General features: G+C 38.2%; 1 protein-coding gene across 3 annotated transcripts in view; it reads left to right on the forward strand.

Moving 5' to 3' along the window:
• Positions 1–24,530, forward strand: part of LOC127955499 (zinc finger protein GLIS2) — a 32,668-nt gene extending 8,138 nt beyond the window's left edge. The window contains exons 1-7 of one of the 3 annotated variants that reach the window (XM_052553464.1): positions 14,998–15,741; positions 17,054–17,270; positions 17,344–17,477; positions 18,779–18,961; positions 19,042–19,175; positions 20,022–20,140; positions 20,208–24,530. In XM_052553464.1, coding sequence (XP_052409424.1) covers positions 17,081–17,270; positions 17,344–17,477; positions 18,779–18,961; positions 19,042–19,175; positions 20,022–20,140; positions 20,208–20,926 — 1,479 coding nt within the window. In that variant the 5' untranslated portion in view covers positions 14,998–15,741; positions 17,054–17,080 and the 3' untranslated portion in view covers positions 20,927–24,530. Of the gene's footprint in view, positions 1–14,997; positions 15,742–17,053; positions 17,271–17,343; positions 17,478–18,778; positions 18,962–19,041; positions 19,176–20,021; positions 20,141–20,207 lie in introns of those variants that run through there. The other 2 variants (XM_052553466.1, XM_052553463.1) reach the window with 2 other exon arrangements.
• Positions 24,531–25,956: the final 1,426 nt, after the last annotated feature.

Below are 25,956 nucleotides of genomic sequence, written 5' to 3' on the forward strand. Positions count from 1 at the left end.
CGCTCCTCCTGTCTCTCTGTGGCTCTGTCCCTGGTTTGCTCTCTCTGACAGAAGATGAAAGGCCCTTCGTGTTTGGGAGGAGACAAAGGAGACAAAGTCAAAGAAACGCAGGGAGATAAAGGGTGAGAGAAAGAGGGAAGGAGGGGGAGATCCTGTCGTGTTGACCTTGTCTGTCTGCCAGGCCTCGGAGGGGAGGGTGGTCTCGCTTTGATAAAACAGACGCCCCATGCGAGGCTGGAAGAGACACAGATGAACAGAGGCAGAGAGAAAGTGTGTGTGTGTGTGTGTGCAGGTGTCTGAAAGGGAAAGAGGAGCAACGATGGACAACATCAGCAGAGGTTTAGTAACTACCAGGGTCCATTATGTCCTCCAGCGACTTGTAAAGAAGTATTTATAAGACAATAAACATTCATTTGTGGTTTTCAGGGCCAGATCGTGGTCCTGCGAGGTCCCTGGACACACATTTCGGACCCTGGCATTCCACTTTTTCCTGAGGTTTTGAGATGCATGGTTTGAAGTTTTGATGGTTCTGGTTTCGTGAACTCATTTCAGAGTCCAACCCTGCCGGTATAAATTAAAAAGATTTTTATTTCCAGGACGCTCTAATACGATGATACCCTTGTCAGGGACAAAATATATTTTTTGAGAAAGACCCAATTTTACTGCGTGAGAGAAAGTCTGATAATATAAAGAAAACTTTTGTTATAGCAAAAATATATCAAGTTACTGTACTGAATGCAAAGCAGAGTATTGTCTACAATATTATAAGAATAATTATTTTCTAATGTATATAGATAATATTATCAGAAATTTTAAACAAATAAAATAATAAAGAATTACCATATTTTTTATTTGCATTATGTTATATGTATTAGGACAGCAAATATATATATATATATATTGTAGTAGTATCAGCTGTATAAATATTTTAATTAGGAAAACAAGAGGAGGGAAGAGAAGCTTCATAGAAAGATACAACATAAATATAAATATTATGCTTAAAAATGGGAAGGAGAGATGAACACTTTAATTTTCTAAGAAACTATTTGTAGACTGTTTATTTCTTTCTGTTAAAAATGAAAGCTGTCAATAAAATAAACAAATTGATTAATCTTGTGATTTCTGACCAGTATTCCAAAATCTAAATGTAAAATGAAACCGCATTAATATGAATTTAGAAAAATGTGTTTATAAATGATTGTGTTCCATATATAAATCAATATCTTAACATATTAACACAGTTTTCCAGCCATTAGTATCATCTACAGCACCCTTGATCACTATACGCTAAAAACAGGGTTTCAAATTGGGCTTCAAGAGAGGACAAAAAGCAAATAATAAATTACATCTTAAAAACTGAAAATCTATGAAAAAAATAATACGTTAAAAAGAAAAAGTAGAGCACCAGAGAACATGCAAATATGTTGTTAAATTATTAATTTTTTTATTAATTAAAAAAAAAAACATTTTAAGTCGAAGGGGATCTGGTTTAACATCACTTCAGTTTATCGACTAATACGTTCTTCTGTTCTGAGTTTCCTTCATCTTCCTGTTGTTGTTGTACTGCACTGTGTTTGGGTTTGGAGAAGAGAAGTCCTGGCCAAATGAAAAAATCAGCACAGTACTGTATCACATGGATCCCGACACCGCTGACATCCCTCGAGTCACATCTCCTGTTAAATTACACCTGATTCTGGCTTAACTGCTTAACTGCTTTTCTTTCAGTCCAAGAAAAGTTTTGTGGCGCTGCTGTAATATTCAGATCCAGGAAATGAGTGCAAGTCTGAGACGGCACCTCCCAGAATCTGAAGTTTACCTTCTGCGCCCAGTGTTGGCCCGGACTCAAAGCGCAGTCTGCCTGCTGGATGTTTTATGTCTCTTATAAAAGCGAGAGCCCCTTGAGCGGCCAGGCTTACGTTTGTCACGACATTCACTACAGAGAAGTGAAATATGGCAGAAGCTCGTCGGCCAGCGTGCCCAGTTTCCATGCGCTCGTCAGCTCCCGTAAATCTGCGGCTCCGAGTCTGTTAACGCTGTGGGATGGAAGGAAACGCCAGACGTTTGCCACCCCACCCAAAGGCCGAAGGTTGAGGCACGGCTGTGCTTTTCCAGACGGGACAGTCTCAAACAGACCCCAACCAAACGTGGGAACTCTGCAGTTTCTGTCAATCTCATTTATATTTAAAGGGTTAGTAAACTGAAAAACTCAAAACCTTGAATTTACCCACCCTCATTTCCATCCAATATCCCAAAACAGAAAATAAGCTTTTTTTGAGTGCTGTTTTTGCCCATCCAGTGAAAGTCAACGGGGCCTACAAGTCTTCTTTACAAAACACAATCACTTAGTGTGATAGACAGATTGAAATATAAGCCCATCCACTTGATCAGTGCACACAGACAAAGACTAAACCACAATGGCAACCACTTTAAATGAAACCTCATTGGTCCTGGAATATCTTGCATGTCATGACATCTGAGGTTTGTGTCATCGTATATATATTTTAATTGGTTGTAATTGATAATTTGTCACTCACTCACTGACCTGTTCATCTGACAGACGTGTCTGCACACGCTGTGTTGTGGCTGTGGAATACTGTTTGATTGCACGCACAGGAACGGCGTGTTTTCGTAGGTAGGATCCACGTGGAGTCTCAGCAGAGAGTGGAAAAGGGTTTAGTCAGGTGCCAAAACCCCCGGCATTCCTGCGCTGACCTCGGACGCCTTTCCCCTCGACTGCCCCCGGGGAAGGTCTGTCTCAGCACGGGCCAGACTCGAGTCCCGGGGCGGATCTGAGGAACAATCAGAAGAAATATGCTCATACACCACCATAAACTGACCATAATCAGTCCCGCCATCTACGCTGAAGTCCATTAGAGTTCACTGGTGAGTGGAGAGACGGGGTCTGTGCAGTCAAAGGCCATTTGCAATCTGTTTTTGAAATCTAGGATGGAAAAATGGAGAATTGGTTCAACCGCATGGAGCCGACAAGCACACTGACACATATCTGTGTTGAAAAAAAAACTCTGCGGTGTTTTCTTAAACAGCCAGATTGTAGGGAACGCTGCTGGGAATTCTGTTGGGAATAGTGCCTTATGAGGAACTGTGTTTTAATGTACTTTAAAAGTTTGACTTCAGTCAGACTCAGTGGTATTATAGTATTATTATTAATATTCCTTCATATTTATTTTTAAATATTTATCAAAATAATGTCTTAATTTCTTAACTTAAAATGTTACTTAAATTAATATTTCAATAAATTAGCAACACATTTGCATATGCTCTAGTGTTGGTTAACGGTCACATGATGTGTAAGTAAACTAATATATCTGTATATATATATATATACACACACACACTTAATATAGCGTTTATTTTTTTTTGCATTTGCCATTTTTATTATAATTTTTTAATATTTCTATTTAGCTTTAATTTATTTTACTTAAATCTTTTTTACATTTATTTTATTTAAGCATTTCCTTTTTTTTACGTTTTCCATTTAATACATTATAATTTATAGATTATTCTGTTTCAGCTTTATTTATATTAATACATTTTTTTAATTATTTAATTATTACATTTTTAAAATAAAATTTTATTTAAGTAATACTGAACTAAAAAAACTTTAAAATAAATGATAATTAGAAATGTTGCCTTGGCAGATGTTGAACTGAAACAAAGCTAAACCTGAAATAAAAATGAATAAAAACTATTTGGAAATATTTTCATAATACAAAAACTAATAAATATGACAAAAGCACATAACAAAATTACTAAATATTAAACTAAAAAAAAAAAAAAAAAACGTAAAATACAAAATAAAAGCAAATTCAAAATATGAATACAACTATAATATATGTATAATACTTAAGTTGCATTGCAGTGGAGCCCAGGACTGGCCAGAAGGAGCTCTGAGGGTCATTGTGGACATAAAGTAAAGCTCACTGAAGACTAGGATATAGATTTACTGGAGAGTATTTTAGTCAGGGATGGATCTTGTTTACCTTGGTCTTCCCACTTCTCCAAGATTACATTCCTGTCTATTTAGAAGATGCCTTAAGATTAAGTCGACCTTTGAAGAGAAGTGAACAACACTGACAATAATACGCCACCCTCAAGCTTAAACACTGAAAACTATCCGCTTCTGTCCTAAAAACACAAATTAGCCAAGAAAACCCAACCACATCCAAACAATGAGCTCTTAATGTGAGATGTCTGGCTCTGACCACCCCAGACCTCTGCGAGAGCAATGCGAGTGTCCCGTCCCGCTAGCGCTCTCCAGACTCTCTTATTGCACGCAGGAGTCTGCTGATTGCATCACTGTTAGTGGCTGGAGGCGGCAGGAATCAACACCGATCGAGGGAGGGAGAAACAGACCCGAATAATACAGAGCTGACCAATGCCCATTTAGACAAATTGCCTGAGAGATTGTAGTGGTGAAGCTTAATATCTTTGACGTAAAGCAAGCCCATTACTCTGATAGATGCTTTTGGTTTATTACATAAGCAGAGGGAGAAACTAGAGACTTAAGCTGTTCTCAAACTCAAAAACCCAAGTTCAGTTTCGTCCCCGCATATGCAGCTTTCTCTCACATTCACAAAGCTTTACATGCCACTGGGTATTTGTCACTTTGGAAATACTACCAAACGTTTTCACGAACAGAGCAACTCTTGTCTGCAGAAGACATAAAGCTGTGAGATGCTCTCCGAAGGCAATTCAGAACAAAACAGCTATGAGAAATGCATTACACCAGGGTTATTATCGTTAAGTTAAAAATAAAAAAAGAAAGACAAAAAGTCATTGCATTAAATAAAATAAATATGAATAGAAATAAAATCAAATATACATGACATAAATTATGATTATTTTTTTTTTATTTCAGCAACATTTCTCATTTTGATTAAAACCAAATAAACTAAATAAGCATCTTTTAAAAACAAAAATTATACAAACTAAACACAAACAACAAAATTAAAGAAATATGAAAATAGAAAATATAGAAATAAAATAAATTTTAAAATTTTAAAAATCTAAATATTACTGAAAAGTAAAAAAGTATATTAGTGATATGCATTACACCAGGGTTATTTATTGTTAACTTAAACTAAAACTGTAAAACATTGTCATTTCTTGAAATAAAATAAACATTACCAGAAAGGAAGTAAAATATTAAAAAGTACTTCTTCATTTTAATTTTTAATTTATTTAATAAACATGTATTATACTTAATTAAATATTATTATTTATCATATATATAATATTTATTTTATTTGTATTTATAATTTGTATCATCATAATCATTTTCTTTTTCATTTCAGCTAAAAATAAACTAAAACCAAAAATTAAATAAAACTACATAAAAAAATTATAAAAACTAAAATAAATAAAATCTAATTAAAAAAAAGTGTGACTGGGAGAATGCAGCTTTACTATTTATGTATCAGTAACAAATGCATGGATATGCAAAACATAATAAGAATATGCCACAGTGTTTTTTTTTTTTTTTTTTTTTTTTTTTTTGACATACTCTGCTAATATAGCCCTGATGCTGTGATCGGCTGCCAGAAACTGATTGATCGGTATGGCTCATTCAGTCCTCTTCCTCTTAATTTGACTGATTCTAGACTATCAGCCTTGGCTCCTGGACAGCCCCAGTATCAGGTGTATGTATGCACTGTATCTTACAGCTAACAAGGCAATCATGCATGAGCTACAGAAGTCTCACATTTGCACAGCTTGCTCTGATGAAATCTCATCTCTCTTGCCAAGGGGCATTGATTGTGTGTTCCTCTGATGAGCTTTATGTTCTCTGGCCATTACAAATCACATAACTGTGCAATATTAATTTAAAGTGGTGATGTTTAAAGAGTTATTGTGAAATAGGATGAGATATAAACAACATTTGCCATTCATAAACGAGTCCTTCCTGATTTGTCATGCAAGTATAAATTATGTATTTCTTCTCTACTTTCCTTTTTGTATGTTCAGTAATTTTTAGGGGAACGCCCTTCTCGACTATAAGACCCACTTAAAATTGTAATAAGAGGCAGTAAAAAGGGGACCATTCATTAGTTAGGACTGCATTTAGCAGAGCTGTTTTATCTTGTGACAGACAAAAAAACCCTCAAGCGTGAACCTTCATCCACCCCTGAGTCAAGTCTGATCAGCTTGTGTATCGTAATCCCACCCTCGGCTCTGTTTACTGCAGGAACGATAAATACAGAGTGTATCAGCGTCTGTTTTATTCTGTGCCTGCTCCTCACACGTCTCCAGTCCTCCGCTGACGTTCAGTCTGCTGAAGGGAGAAAAGCTAAACAAACAAAAAGTAGATCAAAATTGACCATATTAACTTTCTTAAAGCAACAGTTCAACCCAACACAAGAGGATTCTGTCTTCATTTACTCACCATCATGTTGTTGCATGCTGTCATTTTCCTGTGAAATGCAAAAAAAGGTCTTTTCCAAAGCAGTTGAAGTTCAGAAAACTAAAAAAGAACCAAATACATCCATAGTTTTCTAATAATAATCTTTTTTTTTTTTTTTTTGCTTAAATATAACAACTTGCTCTTACTCTTGAATGAAGAGTTTTTGTCCAACTTTTCTGACTCCTCCCCTCCAACCACCTGATTCTGTTAAGCCACACCCATTTTCCTCCGCCCTAAATCCTGTCTCATTTACATATACTTTTGACCTGGAAATATGTCAGATTATGAAATAAAATCAGCATTTTGAATGTATCATCCATTCTCAGGAGTGCTGATAGACACAGAAGCTGAGACAGTAATTTACTTCATCACTTAGGTCCTAGTTTGTTATGACATTTAATCAAATAGCTATCATAAATCATATTTGTCATGGTCTGACAGCACGGTAACAGCAATACAGAGGTTGGCATAAGATGTGTTTAATTGCTTCTTTTTTTGGTCCTTTTGGGTCTTTCCCAGGTCACGTTCTCTTCCCACATGCACTTCTCTGTCTTTCCCTCCCTCCTTCTCTCTTCCAACCCTCTGCGAGGAATTCCTCAGTGTCTGAGACTTCTGGCCGAGAGCCATCAGTAGGCTGGCAAGCAGCTTTCTATTCCTTCACCTCGCCTGCTTCCCTCACGCTCTCTTGAACTCCAATTCCAAAACCTAGTGAGCTCCCTACTCCCTAGACAGCACTCAAGGCATCATCTATGCTTCTTAATGTGAGGGCTGTTTCAAAATATAGGCAATATTATGCTGCCTTATAAGATGGCTCATTTTATACACTACATTTACTTCATTTAATACTGAAAAGTATTGATAATAATAGATTATTCAGAATTCATTAATTTACTCTGGATTCATGTATGATATGTAGGCCTATTATTAAAGAACAGTATTTATTATAGCATTAGCTTGCTAACACTCTCCACTCTCCACTCTACATCTAGATGTCCTGTATGAACACTTGGTTCAGACAGTAAATAGCACAGCCTCAATAATTACTTTCATCAGCCTTAAGTTGTTTTATTGGTTTTAGCGAGCTAATACCAAGCAAGTATCCACGGGTTAAACTGGTAACTTGTTAGCTGGTCAGGCAGGAAGACTATTTAAACTATCTGAGCACCAAATTGGCCAGGTTGAATGACCAGAAAATTGCTTTAACCTGATTAAAGTTGTTCTTGTTTTGTAGAGCACTCAATTGTTAGCTTAGCAACATGCTAACATTTAACTGAATCAATTGTAAACTGTGCCTCTTGAGTACTTTGCATAAGAAGCATTAGTTAGAGTTTCTTCCCAATCCGTTGCTCATATTTTCTGCACTTGAAGCCGTAATAAAAAAAAGAAAAAAAAAAAAGAAAAGTATATATTAGACTACCGCATTGTTAGCATAGCAACATGCTAACATTAAAGTGAATCATCTGTGGATCTTGGGTACTTTGTATGAGGAGCATTATAAAAAATTGCTTGACATGTTCTTAAACAGTCATTTACATTATAAGAATCATTTGTAAATTGGGTCTCTTGAACACTTTGCATGGGGAGCACTATTTAGAGTAGCAGTCTGTGTTCTTAATCATTTATTTATGCTTTCTTAGAAGGCAGCTGCCTGTGCAGGGAATAGACAGCAAGATAGCTCTCTAGGTTTAAGAACAGAGCATTTTGCTCTGTTTTGTATCTTTTTCCTCTTCTCTTCTCCCCTTTTTTCAATTACTCTCACACTTTTTTAGAAATTGGACCACATTCGCTGCTTGGCAGCTCTCCGCACATAGCCCTGGCTGACGCTGCTGACTCTCTCTCCTCACCAAATTTCCTTCCTTCATCCTTTCTCGGTTTCTCCCTCCCGCTCGGTTTTGGGTAATTACATAACGTTGCGTAAGTTTCTCAAAGCATTTTTTTTTTTTACAGTAAGACTCTGCGGAGAGCTTGAAATGAAAAAAAAAAAGTGGCACACACAACAGATTTCAGGCTCCATTAGCGGGAGCTCCTTTGAGGGAAACAGATCGATTGCAGTGTTTCACGAAAATAAGGAGGTGGGGAGAGAAAGGGGCCATCCGTTTGTGCACCCTGTGAACTGTACGGAGAAAGAAACACTTTCAGGGAGGGAGAGAGATGATGGGAAAACAGCAGGGGTGGGAGATGAAAATCCAAGGAGGGAGATGGAGAGAGAGAGAGGGGCCCTGTGGAGGCAGAGTGGAAACTGAGGTTTCCTGTCTGAGAAGGCGGCTGGCTGAAGGTGGAGGGGCGGCAGGAAAAAAATCTCTCAGCTCTGGGACTCTGTGTTATGTGTGTGTGCCAGGGGAGGAGTGGATGCATATAGTTTGGGTGTGTGCGCGTCAGTAGAGGTGGGGTCAGTCTGCCACAGGGAAGGTCAGGAAAGGAGAGAGAGAGAGAGAGAAATATGGTTAAAACGATAAAACCTCTTAGAGATTCCTCAAGGGTTCGTCACAACACCTTTTTGGCTGTATAAGTCCATGAATGGCTCTTTTTGTTTCATTATAGGTTCTTCAGATAAGTGCTTTGGTTTCTGGGTTATTTAAAGCACCAGAACATACACCGTTTCAAAGGATCTAAAGAATAAAAGTTCTTATGATAACTTTTTATTTTATTTAATTTTTTTAAATACACTTCAATTCCATTGGGATGTGCAGTTGTTCTAACTGGAACCTTTGCTTTTAAGATGCAGGGTTTTTCATAAGTCATATTTTTCTGTAGGGTTCTATATTCTACATGAAAAAAGTTATCACTATATTATTTAGCATACATTATAGGTTCTTGGTATTGTTCATTAATAATAAAAATGATGCTCAGTTACAGAGGGTAATTAAAGGATCAATGAATTAGAAATGTATTCTATTGCAACATACACTATAACTATTTCTGGAAGATTAATCATTTTTAAAACTAATGTTGATCAGCAATCAAGCAAAAACAAATGGCAGTTTGTTTGATCCCTGTTAATAACACCCCCAAACCAATCCATCTATCAGGTCCAGACACAGCCCTTCAGGTGCGGGACACCTCTGAGGAATAAAACCCTCTTGTTTCTGGTGAAGAGTGTGTTTTTTGTGCAGCGGTGTAGAGTTTCAGCAGGTTTCATCACCTGCAGGTGGTCTGTTGTGAACCCTCATGGTGAGCTCATGATTGCACACACATAGAGACGACTAAAAAACAAGACCAGCTGACCGCCTGCATTTACAACCAACATTTCAACCAGCTGGCCACATGCTCATTAAATCCAGCCAAAATGCTGTGGTACTAATGCCAATGCAGACATGGAATTAGTGTGTGGGTAGCCTTGTGAATACAGATCAAATCCAGACACTTTCCACCAAATTACACGTACAATAATAATAATTCAGTTGCTGGGAATTTAAGAGTTCTTTCTTAAATAAATGTCAATTAATCAAACAGTGCATGCTTATTCTGCATCTCATATTAGGGTAGTTACTGATACACAATAGTATTTCGACACGCCGGGTTGCCAGTTGGTGGAAAACACCAGCCAAGGAAACCAGCAAATGAACTGGGAATCAGAGATCACAGGTTCTACCCAACACCGAAAGCCTCTGTAAGGACTATGAACAGGCATTTATTAAAACACAGATAAATTAAGACACCAACTTACAGTATAAGACTCTTCGCCTCCATTGTCAGTTTTGGTGATTTTTCTTGTTGATGTCTTCAATCTGGCATCCCAAATTTCATCCACTAGCTGTCAATTTTACATACTGCACCTTTAAGGTTACATATATTAACTTTGAAGTTGCACATAAAAAAAAAATGTAAAAAAAAATAAAAAATTGTGGTGCTAATACAGCAAAACCAACCTTCTTTACACGTCTAATACAAAGCTAACATTTGAGAACCATATGTCAGAAAATGGCATTTCTTGCAGTGTTTGAAATGCATTAATATCACAAACACATAGAAGGCGATGCTTTCTTTATGCACAATATATGTGAGGTAGGGTGAACCCGAGTCCTTGAACACCTGCCGGTCCGTTTCCCTTCCAACACTGGTGTGGCAGTGATGAGAGAACGCCTCTCAAACACGTTTCTACATGTATCTGATGCTAGTAACCTCAGTCAGGGTTTCTGGATCTCGGGATATGAGTCTAATCTGGTTTGTGTGTGTTTGTAGGGGTTAAGAGCCCTCCTGCAGAAACAGAGTTGCACCCACAGTTCAGTACAAAGGAACTGGCACTCAAAAACACATGCGTTTCACATTCACACTCAACAGATGGCTCATAAAACACACAATCACACACCAGCCGCCGTTCACTAATGAGAACAGCCATCACCCAGACTCAAGTCCTCCTGGGAAGATACTTACAAGTTCAAGATTGCAAATACAACATGATGTGCAGCTTTTTTTCCTCCCTACTTTTCAAAGCTTTTAGCACCAATGCAACACAACATAAAGAAAAGGATTAGCACAACTGGTGCACTCTTTTTTGTGCAGAGAATGATGGGAAATGTAGTTCAGTTATATCAGCGTAATCACCTCATCGTTGTATCACAATGCATACCAAGCTAAATCTGTGTTATTTTAGTATTATTTACATAACTGTTATAATTTTTAATAACATTTTGAAATTATAATATTTTATTAAAAAAAAAATTTTTTTATTGAAATATCTTAGTTTTAGTAATTTTTTTTTTTTTTTTTTCATTTTTGTTTCTTTTTTTTACATTTCTATTTCTATTTAGTTTTAATTTATATTTAAGTTTTAATTTTAGTAAACGTATTTCAGGTGCTTGCCAAGGAAACAATCCTAATTTTCATTTAAGTTTGTTTTCCATGTAATATTTCCATTTCTAGGTAAGTGTTAGTAATTTGATGTTTTTTTTTAAAATGTCTTTTTCTTGTCTATTTAGCCTTAATTTATATTTAAACTTTAGTTTTAGTAATTTTAGCACTTTAAATATAGTTCTATTTAGCTTTAGTTTATATTTTGTATTTTTTAGTGGTTTTAGTGCTTTTAATTTTTTTATATTTCTATTTAGGCTTAATCTTTATTTATGTTTTACTAAATGTAATACTTAAACTTATTTATTTCACTTAGCTGTGAAGGCAATATTTTTATTTATTTATTTATTCTTACTTTTTTTTTGGGGGGGGGGTTACATTTAAGTTTTTCATCCAATATTTATATTTTATTTTATTTTAGCTTTATAAAAAAGATACTTGAGACTTTATCTTACAATTCAGCCTTTTTTTTCACCATTATGAACTTACATCCTAAAAATTAAGACTTTTATATAAACTCAGAATTGCAGGATATAAATGCAGAATTATGAGCTATAAACTTGCAACTGTAAATTTATTTAAAGAGATATTGTGAGATAAATAAAAGTCACAATTACCTTTTGTATTTTATCATCCCATGGTGGAAACAAGGTTCCATAAACAACACAAACGACACAAAGATTGACTGCATTTTCACAATGAGATCTTCTAACATAAAACTTCCCATTATTCATTCAGTTGTAATGGTGTTCATGTGCCCCCAACTCACAAAAATGTTCATTCAGCATGCCCCGAAAGCAGAAATAGATCACGCGGAGCATGTTGTGACCTGTGGCGGACTGAAACCTTGGGTTAATTAGGATCAGCTCAGAAGTTTGACCTCACAGGGCCGGTGTAACTCATACCCTCCCATTGACCCTGCCTTATCCTGACCCTATTCCTTGCCCACATCGCCTCTGACCAGGAAATGGCAGATTTGGTGACTTCCGCAGGGGGCGAAGAGGAGGGTGAGGGGTCACAGCGGCGGCACAAACATGTCATTCAGCGGCGCACCATGTGGACCCCAGCGTCCCGTTCCAAACACTCTCCTTCAGCTGCTGCGGCCCATGTTTACTCTACAGCGGAGAGGAGCGAGGGGTGCTGGGACACAGACAATGATCCTTTAATGCCCTGCCAAGCCCACGGTGGGGTGGGGATGTCTGCATGGGGCAGAGCGACACCTTCTCCCAAAACTTCACATTGGAGCGCTACCGCTCGGCTCCGTCTGAACCCAGCGCCTCAGCTCCCTGCGACGCGAACCGTTGAGTCCCTTTAGAGGTTTTCTGAGGTGAACAAACTAATGCAGTGTTTAAATATGAGGTAGACATAACAAAACCTGCGATGTAGAAAGCTTGAAAGATATAGCGCGGCTCTCATAACAGCATCTGAGGCTAATATTTCCCCTCTCCAGTTGCCACATGTACACTGCAATCTTAATAGTCTTCACTAAACGAGTGTGTTTTGCCAGTTAATTCCTTACATAATGTGGGATGTCTTGATATATAGCCTATCAATTATTATCAAGCCAAATACAGACATCTAGATCGTCATCTGTTATCATTACTTTGGTGTTTATGGCTTTATATGACCGTTAACATTGAGTTAACTCTGCGAAACCATCTTGTGAACATACTGTAAATACAGTACCTTTCAAAATGTGCGGTCATTAAAGGGATAGTTCAGCTAAAATAAGAAATTCTGTCATTAATAACTCATCTGGATGTTTATCCAAACCCAGAAGACCTTAGTTCATCCTTATCATCACGCAAAATAAGATGTTTTTAATGAAATCCGAGAGCTTTCTGACCCTAATTAACATATTCAAGGCCTAGAAACGTTGAAAGGACATTGTTAAAATAGTTAATCAGCGGTTTAACTGTATTTTTTGTATGTAGCTTTGCGAATACTTTTTGTGTGCAAAGATAAAAAAAGAGACTATTCAATGATTCTTCTGTTTTACGTCAGTCTCCTCCACCATTTACGAGAATATCACGACACATGCATGAGTAATGACACTGAAAATTAATTAAATTTTAACATAATTAAATAGAAAGTAGTTTATGTTGTAAAAGTATTGATCATAAAACATTTTTGAAATATTACCGACCAATCTCAGTATGTAACCTATATACCTCACACTGCAAAACATCCTGTCCGTAATAAACAACTTAAAAATGTTAAAATAAAACATATAAAGACCCGTTATGTATTTAGTTTTACTGCAGTTTTTTCCCATGTTTTAAACAAGTTAAAAACGGTTTATATGGGAAAATATTGCCACTAATTTATCTAAGGTTACTAAGGTAGACTATTAGACTTAGTTAAAAACAGTACAAATACAAACAATAAATAATTGTGGTGACCAAAACAATAGCATTAGTTCAACAAAAGGCTAAATACTTCATTATAATAATTGTCATGAATTATAATAATCTAAATGTTTTTTAATGTAGGATGAAAGAAATTCAAAAAACACGCTTTTCCCCTCAATGTTATATTATATTACCATGTCGAGTTCCTTCTTATTCATATGAAGGATTGCATCTGTGTAGCATTATGACTTGACCTTTAACCCCAGATGCGATGTGGCTGATCCAGGCGTTTATGAAGCTGTACGACTGTCTTGCATTATAAATCTGTATCCTGTCAAAAAACACACGACCCTGTCCTGCTTCAGACCTCAGAGCCGTTTATCAATCCGTACCTCTCAGCAAAAAACCAACCCGGATCCTCTCCTCAAAGCAGCTGGATCATCCCGTTCCTGAACAGACTCTCAGAGATGCCAGGGGGTCAGATGTGGACCGTTCGGGGGTTAATTCAAATAAGGAAGAGATGATTTATTGCAGCTGTCCTCAGGCATGGACTAGTAATGGTTTACACATGGAGCTGTAATCAGCGCGAGGAGCTCTCTTGTTATGGAGACTCCTGACTGTCCTGAAGCATGTGGGAGCTCAGGGCTGATGGCAGAAGATACTGTAATTGGTATTAATCATAAGACTTCATTGTGAATCTAAACTCTATTCGATTGAGTTTTAAAAGCCACAACAGAATTTAGACCTCACAGTATTATAATTGAGAGTATGAAAGTTTAGTATTCATTTTGAGATCTGCTAAAGATATAAAAATAACAGTGCTATTAAATTATTCATGTTTTAACTTCAAGTGTTAGATGATGGAAAACGTAATATCAATATTATAATATTAAATATAAAATATAATTATTATTAACTGAATTTAAATATGCAACAAATTAAATAAAAAAAAAATAAGCCAAAAACACTTAAACCAAGTTAATTAATATTTTATTTAATAATGTTTTTGTGTTTGTGTGTGTGTATTATACATTAATAGAAATTTTCAAAATAAACAAAAATACTAAAAATGAAACGTGCAAATAAAAAATACAAAGAAAATAATTAATTTATGAATTTTTAAAAATTAATTAAAATTAATTACAAATTTCAATATAAAATCTAATTAAATAAAAAATTATATAGTGTTGTGCATCCCTAAAATGTACCCTATTAACTTTTTTAATAAACATTCCTGGTTTTATTATTCACCGTTCATCAGTGGATGTTATTCCAAAAGAAATTAATGTTATACTTTCACGTAAAATCAAAATGTGAAATAAGTTTTCTGGAAAAAGTGACGCTTCAAAACCTACTAGATCAACTAAAGTCCTTCCCTGCATGTTTTTCTTGTGAAATGTCCATATTTAGTCAAAAATATGTGGTATTATGCCAGTAAAATGGGCTTTGAATGCTGTTTTTAGGTTCTGACTGGAAGCTCAGACCACATAATAGAGTCGAGTTACAAAGCAATGAGTCTTTATCCGCCGTATTGAGACACAATTATGTGAAAATCATTAACTAAACCCTTAACATACCACACATACCACGTCTGGAACCCCACCCTGGTCTGAGATAGCACAGGTTCAGTTGCACACCAAACCGAGCAGATGGCTGGAGATACTACGGATTGCACATTAACTCCTGTCATGACGCAACCTGTCTGTTTGTTTGGCTTGGCATCAAAGAGCAAAAATTGGACCGTTTGAGATCTTTCCGAGTGGACACAGATCATTTCAGGACGCGGTTCCGGCATAGTGGGGGCCGAGGATGCAGATCTGCTTGATAATGCAGCTCTGTGTGTGCGGTTATCTGCCGTTTATTGGCCCTGTCGGCTGGGCTGTTGAACTCAGTGACCCTCTGCCTTCACCTCGCTGACCTTCCTGGAGCTGGCACAAGCTAAACCCTCTCAAAGAGCCATTCAGCGCAGCTGGAAGCATGCATACGCGCTTATATGTCTCACAAAAAGAGATGTGAATCTAGTTTGAGGTGGAGCTCTGCGGACGTTGTATTTCGCATGCAGTCGGGAGGAATGTGGAAGCTGTAATGGGTGTTATTGTGAATGAGGGGAAGCAACTGTGTGAGATCGGGGATGTTTAAAAAGACAATGAGGAAAAGGGAGAAAAACTTTCTAGCTAAGTATGAATGACTTCTTTAATTCAGGACAACAGCATCTAAATGCTTGTGTGTGCTGCATTCTGTCATACTACTTTATGCGCTATATAGTATGCATACTATGCAGAGGACGCAAATTGCTTCCATGTAACGGAGCAGACTACCTAGAGTACCACGAAAGCACTCGCTGAATTAACAACATTGTTTCCAGCCGTATGATAATAAACATTTAATAATATAATTTTTAATGTTTTTGAAAGAAGTCTTTTCTGCTCACCAAGGCTGCATTTATTTGATCAAAAATACATTAAAAACAGTAAAATTTGGAAATATTATTACAATTTAAAATAACTGTTTTCTATTTGACTATATTTTCAAAAAAAATTAATTTCTGTGATCAAAGTTTATTTTTCAGCATCATTACTGCAGCCTTCAGTGTCACATGATCCTTCAGAAATCATTCTAATATGCTGATTTGATGCTCAAGAAAAATGTATTATTATTATTATTATTATTAATGTTTTAAACACTTGTGCTGTTCATATTTTATGTGGGAATTGTTCAAATGAACGACATTATTCTGATATAGAAATGTTTTGTGAGATTATAAATGACTTTACTGTCATATTAGGTCAATTTCATGTGTCTTTGCTTAATAAAAGTATTAATTTATATAAAAACAACTCTAAGAGTTATTAAAACTTTGAGAACTGGCAGATATTGTTCTAAATAAACTGATATCAAATTTTTTCCTCAGTTCATCCCTAACATTTATTATTTTTAATGCTCAGATCTGATATAAAAAATAAAAAAAAAACAGTATTATAGATGAAATATTTCAAGTAAATTTTAAATGTTGGTTGGAAATGAACTGGCATAAGTTTAATTTGAAGTAAAAAAAAAAAAAAAAAAAAAAAAGACTAAAATGCTGGAAAGGGGAAGTAAATAAAAACTGAAATAATTACATCTAAATAGTAATATAAAAAAGTAATAAAACAGCGAAAATGAGTAAAATGTAACTATAACTAAAGTGAAATTCTAAAAAGAGTAATAAAACTAAAATAGACTGAAACATACTACATTTTAACATGTCTCTGTCAGTAAAGAGATACTCCTACAACTGTCACCACAAATCCACCACACACCTCTCCATTTGATTGACAAGCACCAAATTATGAAACAGTTCTGTTTCATTTAAGGGAGCTACTTTTGGATTCATCTTTCCAGCATGAAAATCATGGTGGTGTTATGACTGCTCACTGCTCTTATGCAACAGCTGTCCTGTGTGAGGGTTTCAATGTCCTCACATAAATGCTCTCTGTGTCTGTCTGTGAAGCTTGCAGGCTCCGGACCGCATGCCGTCATGCTGTCCTTAGACGAGCCACTGGACCTAAAAGTGCCGAGGGGGCGGGTCAGTGGGCGGGACAGAGGCGCCAGGTCTCCGCCCACTCTCACTCCCTCTCCCGTTCACGGCAAGGGGGCGGGGCAGCTGCGGATGGCAGACGACGGGACCGCAGTCATCATTCCAGCGTCTCCTGCCTCTCCACACACAGGTAAACACATCAGAGCAGTAAGACATACAGAGCGCTTTAATCGCAGAGAGTAAAACAGAGGTGTGTATGTCAGCAGGTGTCCTGCAGGAGAAGAGGGAGACCCCCACACCCCCCGCCGTGGATCTCAGCATGTCCCCGTCCTCCCGAAACACAGCCTGCTCTCCGGATCTCTCCAATGGAAATGGCTCAGCTCCCATTTTCCCCGGAGTGAGTCTGTTTTTTTGTTTTATTATATGTTTTCCAGTGTGCCTTTAGAAGCACTATACTATAATCAGCTTTACACTAGGTCTACTGCTTCATAAATTAGATATCTTGCCCATTAAGGTAACTAATAAGCAACCAAAGACTCATAAGCATGAGTCGATTAAATGCACAGGACCGTCCCCCACCATCCCCCAAGATGAGACTTTCAGATCTGTTATCCTCTGTGACCCCAAACTGGTGGTTCTTATCAAATGCCCCCTGTGTCCCTTCACAGAAGTGTCTCTCTTTCGCCGTCTTTGGGGCTGACGGATGGGACGTGGGGTTAAATCAAATTTACAGCGAGGTACAGCCACACAGAGCTCTTTCTGCTTAATTGAATTCGCTCAAAATTGAATTGGGAGCGAGATGCATGTTGTTTTGTGTGCCTGTGTGTGTATTTTCGATGCCTGCCATGCCTCCTTCAAGCCAATGGATGAACAGTGGCCAGGTCTTAGATGAGGGCACCGCTGAGCCTCATTTTCTATGCACATTTCTCAAATAGCTGAAAATGTTCCCAGACACCCCTGACACTGTTGTCCAGTCAAAACCATCATTGTTTCTACTCTAATTAACCATTCCTAAGCATCACTATTACTATTAATCATACTTACTTAAATTATTGTGTCGCTAGACCAACACATTGCTCGAAATCTAAAGTCAAAAAGAGTTAAGAATATAACTGCACAAAGAACTAAAGTCCAAAGCCGTTGAACAAGAAACAAGTGAGTATAACACGGAAATAGAGTATTACTTACGATATTATCGAAACATGACTCACATATCAACATAATATCATATGACCAGGTTCCTACTGATTTCCCACCTACTCAGATTTCCTTCAAAAAAAATCTCTACTCTCTATTCTTGCTATCTAGAAACTCGTATAGCTCTTATAGCTCATAAGAGGCCACTTGTGCAAAATCAAACTCCATGTATAAGATTCTTTGTTCATATTATGTTAGATTTATTGGTGCCTTTGTCATTTGGCTTTCTCTCATTAAACTCAAATCTGTGGTTAAGTGTAAAGTGTGGCAGGGCATTAGCTCAGATCAGCACAGCTGGGGACAGAAACATGGAGAAGATGAGCTGCCATATCGAGCAAAACGCTCATAAGAGTCTCCCACTGTGAGGGTGATTACAGAACATGGACCTCCTGTAGCTCCTGTTACTGAGTTTAACAACTATTACTAGAATCGCTGGCCTGCTGTCAAAAAAAGATAAAGAGGCTTGAATTATGTTTGCCTTTTCGCGTTTTGTTCCCACAGGACTCAGCTCATATCCGTTACTTGGAGGGAGGAGCCACATCTCAAGCATTCCAGTTCTTCGTGCCCATTGGAGGAGGTGCAGGGCTTCACCTGCCTTCATCAATGTTCATTCGGCAGCCCAAGGACACAAGAGCTTCTCCAGACCTCTCTGCAGATGAACAGCTGGCCTGTCGCTGGAGGAAGGTGAGAAATAGAAGCAGTTAAACGCTGGTGCTAATGGGCATTTTTCACCTGAGCTCATTGTGTTTGTTTTCTTGTCACAGTGCCACCTACTTTTTGACTCCTTGCAAGACCTGGTGGATCACGTCAATGACTTCCATGTCAAGCCTGAGAAGGATTCTGGGTACTGTTGCCACTGGGAGGGATGTGCACGCAAAGGACGGGGATTCAATGCCAGGTGTGTTTACTGCATTCTCTAAATCAGGTTGTCTTTTAATCATTTAGCACCAGAAGGGGCAAGTTGGGTAAACTTAGCCTCTATGTCAAGACAAGACAATCAATTAGCAGTAGGCCTAAAATTGAGTCTAAATTTTTGGATCCAAATGGACAGGAGAGCATTTGATTAATCTTGAATCATTGATAGAAATTAAGCTATGGTGTGCTTAGAAGAACGTAAACAATTTGGCTAATATATTATCTAAAATATTTCACCATATTCTGAAGTGTCCACTTAATTGTGCATATTAAAGGTATAGTTCATCCAAAAATGAAAATTACACCATGTTTTACTTACCCTCAAGCCATCCTATGGATATTTTCCTTAAACAAACACATTGATTAACTTCAGAAGGCCTTTATTATCCCCCAAGAGCCACGTAGAGTACATTTTATGATGGATAGATGCACTTTATTGGACTTGGTCTATTGTATTTCAACACCCACTTACTGCTATTATAAAGCTTGGAAGAGCCAGGACATTTTCTAATGTAACTCAGATTTTATTTGTCTGAAAGAAGAAAGTCATATATAACGATGATGGCTCGATGGTGAGTAAATCATGGGGTAATTTAAATTTTTGAGTGAACTATCCGTTTAATTGTAGAGGTATATTATTACTGAATATCGACATGTTGAAGACACTAATGGACTTTTTTAGTATAACAATTATTTTTCTCTTTCAAAATACCCACCATATAACCCATTTCTAGGTTCTAGAAACATTTTGCAATTGCAGCCACTGGTAGCACCTTTAAATTATTTATAATATGTACAGACTTTGTTAGACTTATGTCTGCATCATTAGGTACAAGATGCTGATCCACATCCGTACTCACACTAATGAGAAACCACACCGCTGTCCTACCTGCAACAAGAGCTTCTCCCGACTGGAGAACCTCAAGATTCACAACCGCTCACACACAGGTCAGTACCAAGTTAAATGTATGGATAGACAGATGAAGACCTGGCTAACTTAGTGCTTGTATTTCAGGAGAGAAGCCCTACATCTGTCCATACGAGGGCTGCAACAAGCGCTACTCTAATTCCAGTGACCGGTTCAAACACACGCGCACACACTATGTGGACAAGCCCTACTACTGCAAGATGGTGGGCTGCTTGAAACGCTACACAGACCCCAGCTCCCTAAGGAAGCATATCAAGGCTCATGGGCACTTTGTATCCCAGGAGCAGGGAGCTCCAGGAGGGGTGGGCTCCCTGATGAAGCCGGGGCAGAACGCAGGGGGAGGGAAAGAATCTGAGCTGACTTACGTCAGTGGGGCCCACATCATCATTCCTAGTGCTGCCGCTGCTCTCTTGGGCAGTCATGGTCTGCAGGGTCTTGGAGGGTCCCTCCCTTTGTCCCCCCTCAGTCCCCGCCCCTTGGACTTGAGCACACTGGGCTGCCCAAGCTCCCCTCCAGCTGGGCTTGGGGGGACATCCATCCTGTCCTTCAGCGGTTCCCCGCTTGGTCTGACCAAGTCACACTTTCTGTCTCCTACCTTCTCATCTTCCACGTTGGGGTTGCCCATGGTGCCCATGTTGGGCTCGGAGCGCAGGGACCATGGCAAAGGCAAGGCCAGAGGCGAGGAGGGTGAGGACGAGATCCATGGCGGTGTGCTCAACCTGTCTACTGGGGCGTCCCACGACCCCCTGTCTTGGGTTGTCATCCCTTCTGGCCCAGTGGTGCTGAAGCCGGCTGTGGTCAACTGAACACAACATTCCAGAGGAATTGCAGGGGAAGGGTGGGGGTGGAACAGGGGTCAGAGGTCGGAGGCAAGCCTGTGGGGGGTTCTTACAAAGCAAATCCAGTTATGCTTGGAGGTGACACAATCTTCTTCAACTTTTAGCGCTACTTCAGTTCAAATTTGTACCTTATGGTCGGACACAGCTACCTGTATCTTATGATAATAGGGATGATATCTTGAAGAAAATTTAGCGTAACGATTCAGAAAGTTGCCAAACATTCACCTCCGTTCCATTCTTTTTCTCTCCCTGGCTTATCTTTGTAACAGGGTTGTCCAATTCTGTGCCTGGAGGGCCACCTTCCTGGAGACCAGGGGTTGCCCACCCCTGGTCTAAACTCTGCAGGAGGGTGGCCCCCAAGAAGCAGGATTGGACCCCAAGTCTTGTCCGTTTTTTGTTTTTGTTTTGTTTTATGACAGCACTGATCTAAAGGCAGACTTAAGAATCTGTGCCCTTGCTTCAAGAAACAATTGTATTTATGTTTAAGAGAAACTTTTGGACGACAGTGTACGCAACACACTAAAGACACAAACGTGTGCTATTATTCTTCAGGAACTGACCTTCAAGTCAGTCCATGCTTTATGAAAAGACCTCTGAGCACAGAAAGCCAGAGGTCTTTGAGGCTGAATCGCATGGGCCAGGTCAGGCTTGCAAAGAGGTGCTGAGGTCGTAGGTCAGGCGAGAGCAGCTCATTTACTGGCCCAGTAGTGTCCAATTCTGTCCCTGGAATGCCACTTTCCTGCAGAGTTTCTACACACTTGGCTGTATGTTTGTAGTGATCCTGAAGACCTTGAGTAGCTGGTGCAGGTGTGTTTACATAGGGCTAGAGCTAAACTCTCCCAGACAGTGGCCCTTTAGGAGCAGGAATGGACACCCCTGCTTCAAACTGTCCAGAGACCCTCTGCATCCCTTGCAAGTGAACTTCTTTAGCTCAATGCTATTACAAGCTATATGACAAACCTTGCATTTGCTGCTAGCTGTATCACTGCAATATTAGCATACATCTTTGAATAAAAAAAGATATAGTATGAACGACAATCTGTCCTTTGAGGAGGAAATAGAAACCTTGATTAGCTCTATTTTGTTGAATAAGAGATTTACAGACACAAGGCTCAGACTGACTGAGTTTTAAGTCATACAAGGGCACAAACTTTCCAAGCGCTAATGCTAATGCCCTATAGGACATGGCACTGATGTAAATAGTGCCATCTTTTGGTCATTACTTGTACTGCACACTACTAGTTGAACCAAGGGCCAGATTTAACAGAATTTATGGTTGATGCAGAATAGTGTAATGTTTAAAATAAACATTATCCACAACCCAGTGAACATGTTCACATGTGCAATATACAAATTTAGGTATATTGCAACAATTAAGGGCTTAGTTTGGTTTCTCAATTTACTTTCATAGTTTGCTCCATATTAAATCACTGTGCTAAAAATCTAATTGTATACCCAGAGATTGAAATAGAGACTTAATAATAAAGTGTAGAAAGCACTATTCAGGTGGCCAAAAGACAGCATTTTGATTTAAGACCCTTTCACATGACACACATCATTGTTCTCCAAGACATCAAACTCTAGAGTGAGGCATCAAGTTTCAGCATCTCTCCAGACGTGGATCACAAATGGAGCTGTAGGCGACCCGCCAAATACTAAAAATTTCACACTGGACCCCATTTGCCTCTGATTTTCCCTAGCTGCATAATGTATCATTGTGATACATCGTACAAATTTAAAATCAAAACTCAAAAGACTGATTCTGTGCTAGATTTTAGGAACATTAAGTTGTACAACACAATATTCATATTGTACATTTTATGGTGCTATCTGCAAAGTCCTGAAGTGGGTCATGTGAGTGAGACTTTACACCGTCTTTGTCGTACTCCACTGATGATCAATGTGTCGCGATCAAGAACTCATTTGCAGCTGCTTTCTGTAATGTCCATTACTCGTAGATTGGGATAAAACAAAATAGAGAAACAAACGAATGTAATTTTAAAAACATTCCGACTGAAATAATCGCACTTCTTTAAAACATGAACCCTGCCCTGCCCTGCCCTCCAAACCATTTTTACACTCAGAGTCTTATTCCATAATTATTTTTGTCTTATTGTTTGTGGTAAACTATACGGTTATTGCCATTTTGTTTTGCTGACTTTTTGTTTGTTCGTTTGTTTTGGACGTGACATTTCCTGATGTTGAAGTTGCTTTGTTTCTGCTATTGCTACTCTGTGTTTAGCTTTCTCCAGCAAGTGAATCATGAGGAAAGAGGGAGAAGTAACAGGAGGTGGTGACGGACAAGTTTGCAGGAAGGGTTTTCGTAAAAATTTAGCTCATAATCATACCACAATGCTTGAAGTTTACATACTGTACAATGCATATGTAACATATAATGTCCAATTAATGATTAAAAGATAAATGCACAGAATTTTTTAGGCAGTAAATAGCTGGTGCTTCCTCCAATCACTTTAGCATCATTGCTAGAAAAAAAGTCGCCACTGTCCAGATCTCGATCGTGTGCCAGATTTCAAAAGTAGGCCACTGACCCTTACAAAGCCCCAGATTATATTTATTTATCCAATCAAAGCCAAGAAAAGTTTAACCCTGTGCTTCTATAAAGCCTTTTAGAAGAGATAAGTGATAACATGCAAATACATGCAGTAATCAAACACAATCCTCTCGGGTTTGGAAAGATTTGACATCAGCGTGTATTAAGGAGTCTTTACTGGAAATTACATTTATTAACCCTGGCATCCATCCAAGAAGTTGGAAATCTCTTCTCCTACTCCCTTTCCTCATCTTGTTGGCTGGAGAAAGCTGATACTGACACAGACCTGTCAAGGTCTACATCAATGTTCAATATCAGATAAGCTGTTTAAATCTTTAACCCTTTGAGCACTCTGAAAACGGCCGCACTGTTTCACACAGGAGACTCCAAAGCCCTTAACAAAATGATAGTGTGTTTCCAATGACTTTTAACTTACCACAACTGTAGGTGAGATACTTACACAATAAATTGAATGACAGGGAAGATGTCATAGCTAGATATTTAAATTAGATATTCACTCCATTAAAACTCCAATGATGTCAGAAACTATATACGGTACATAAATAAAGCACCATTTTAGACTATAAAAAAATGCTCACACTAAAAGCAAAGATATTTGTATGTTTCTAAAATGAACTAATATGACATGTTCTTAAAGGTGCCACAGAGATGCACAAAGGGTTAACAAAAAGACTATGGCCTGGAAAGGCCAGCATCCATTTTTATTTTTCCTTTTTGCACATTTTTGAGATATTTTAATATCAGTATTTTTTTTCCAAGTGCCTTTTATTATAGATGAAATGTAGATGTAATACAGTATATGAAAATAAATAAATATATATAGAAATAAATCTATATTTTTTCCCAGCATCGTGTTCTGAATTTTAGAGCTGTAAAAGTCTCCCAAGTTGGTACAACATAGGTGTGTGCTCCTGTTTTAGAGGATTTTTATTACGATATTGATAAGGATGTCAATGGAAATAAAAGAAACAAATGTTTAATAAATTTGCATTTGATATATTGCGCTTCACGGAGTCTTTTTTTTTCTGAATGTTTTGGATATTCATGTACAGAGGGCTCAAATGTTTCTAGTGTTAACTCAGATCAGGGTCTTGGATGAGATGTTGAACTATTTTTCTTGGCCCTTCCATCGGTTTACTTTAGCTCAATGCATCTGACTGATACCAGTTTGACTTGCCGAAATATACATAACTGTGTCTCTAATGTAAAAACGCAGTGTTTGTGAGGATCCCAAAACACATGTAACATAATAATACCAAATGTAGCTATACATGTTGTTATATTTAATATTTAAATATATTCATTTGAATTACATTACTCAAATGGCAACATGTTGTATATAGCTTCTCACTTACAGGATTTATGGTATATTTACAGCATATTAGAATGATTTCTGAAGGATCCTGTGACATCCTGAAGGATCTTCAGAGGAATGATGCTGAAAATTCAGTTTTGCATCAAAGGAATAAATTACATTTTAAGTGAGTGAGTGAGCCAAGTATGGTGACCCATACTCAGAATTTGTGCTCTGCATTTAACCCATCCGAAATGCACACACACAGAGCAGTGAACACACACACACTGTGAGCACACACCCGGAGCAGTGGGCAGCCATTTATGCTGCGGTGCCCGGGGAGCAGTTGGGGGTTCGATGCCTTGCTCAAGAGCACCTCAGTCGTGGTATTGAAGGTGGAGAGAGAACTGTACATGCACTCCCCCCACCCAAAATTCCATCCGGCCCGAGACTAGAACCCACAACCCTTCGATTGGGAGTCCAACCCTCTAACCATTTGGCCACGACTTCCCACGACTTCCTTTAAAATATATATTCAAATAGAAAATAGGTTCGTTAAACTGCAATACAATTTTACAAGATTACAGTTTTAACTGAATTTTCCATCAAATAAATGCAGCCTTGGTGAACAGAACTTGGACTCCAAACTTTTGAAAGGTGATTCTTATCTGTTAGAACATTCCGTGAGCTCCTCTAGAATTCTAGAACGGAGATGAATTACCTTGTAATGAAGTGTCCAGAAAATACTCCTGCACTCTGACGGATGAATAAAGAAATGCTTGGCATTTCAATGTACAAAAAGATGAAGTTTTACTAGAGGTATGGGTCATAATTACAGTGGAGGGGTGTGAGGATGGAGCTCATGTCTGCTGCTCAGGTGGTTTGGTTTGGTGCTGCTGTTGAATGGAGAGCTCTTCATCCAGACGCTCTTTAGCCCGTACCATCACAAACACATATGCTTTATTATTTCTCTGATGTTGAGAACCACAGGGATCCCACTATTTGGGATCAAAATCCAGGATTGACCCTGACCCAAGCGTTGTGACTTATGTTAACAAAAACCTAAAAAATAGTCTCACTGCTTACCTTGGACTGAATACAGAATGAACCACCAACAGTTTTGTCATTGAC

This window comes from Carassius gibelio, chromosome A3, assembly GCF_023724105.1.
Source record: "Carassius gibelio isolate Cgi1373 ecotype wild population from Czech Republic chromosome A3, carGib1.2-hapl.c, whole genome shotgun sequence".
Lineage (NCBI taxonomy): Eukaryota > Metazoa > Chordata > Actinopteri > Cypriniformes > Cyprinidae > Carassius > Carassius gibelio.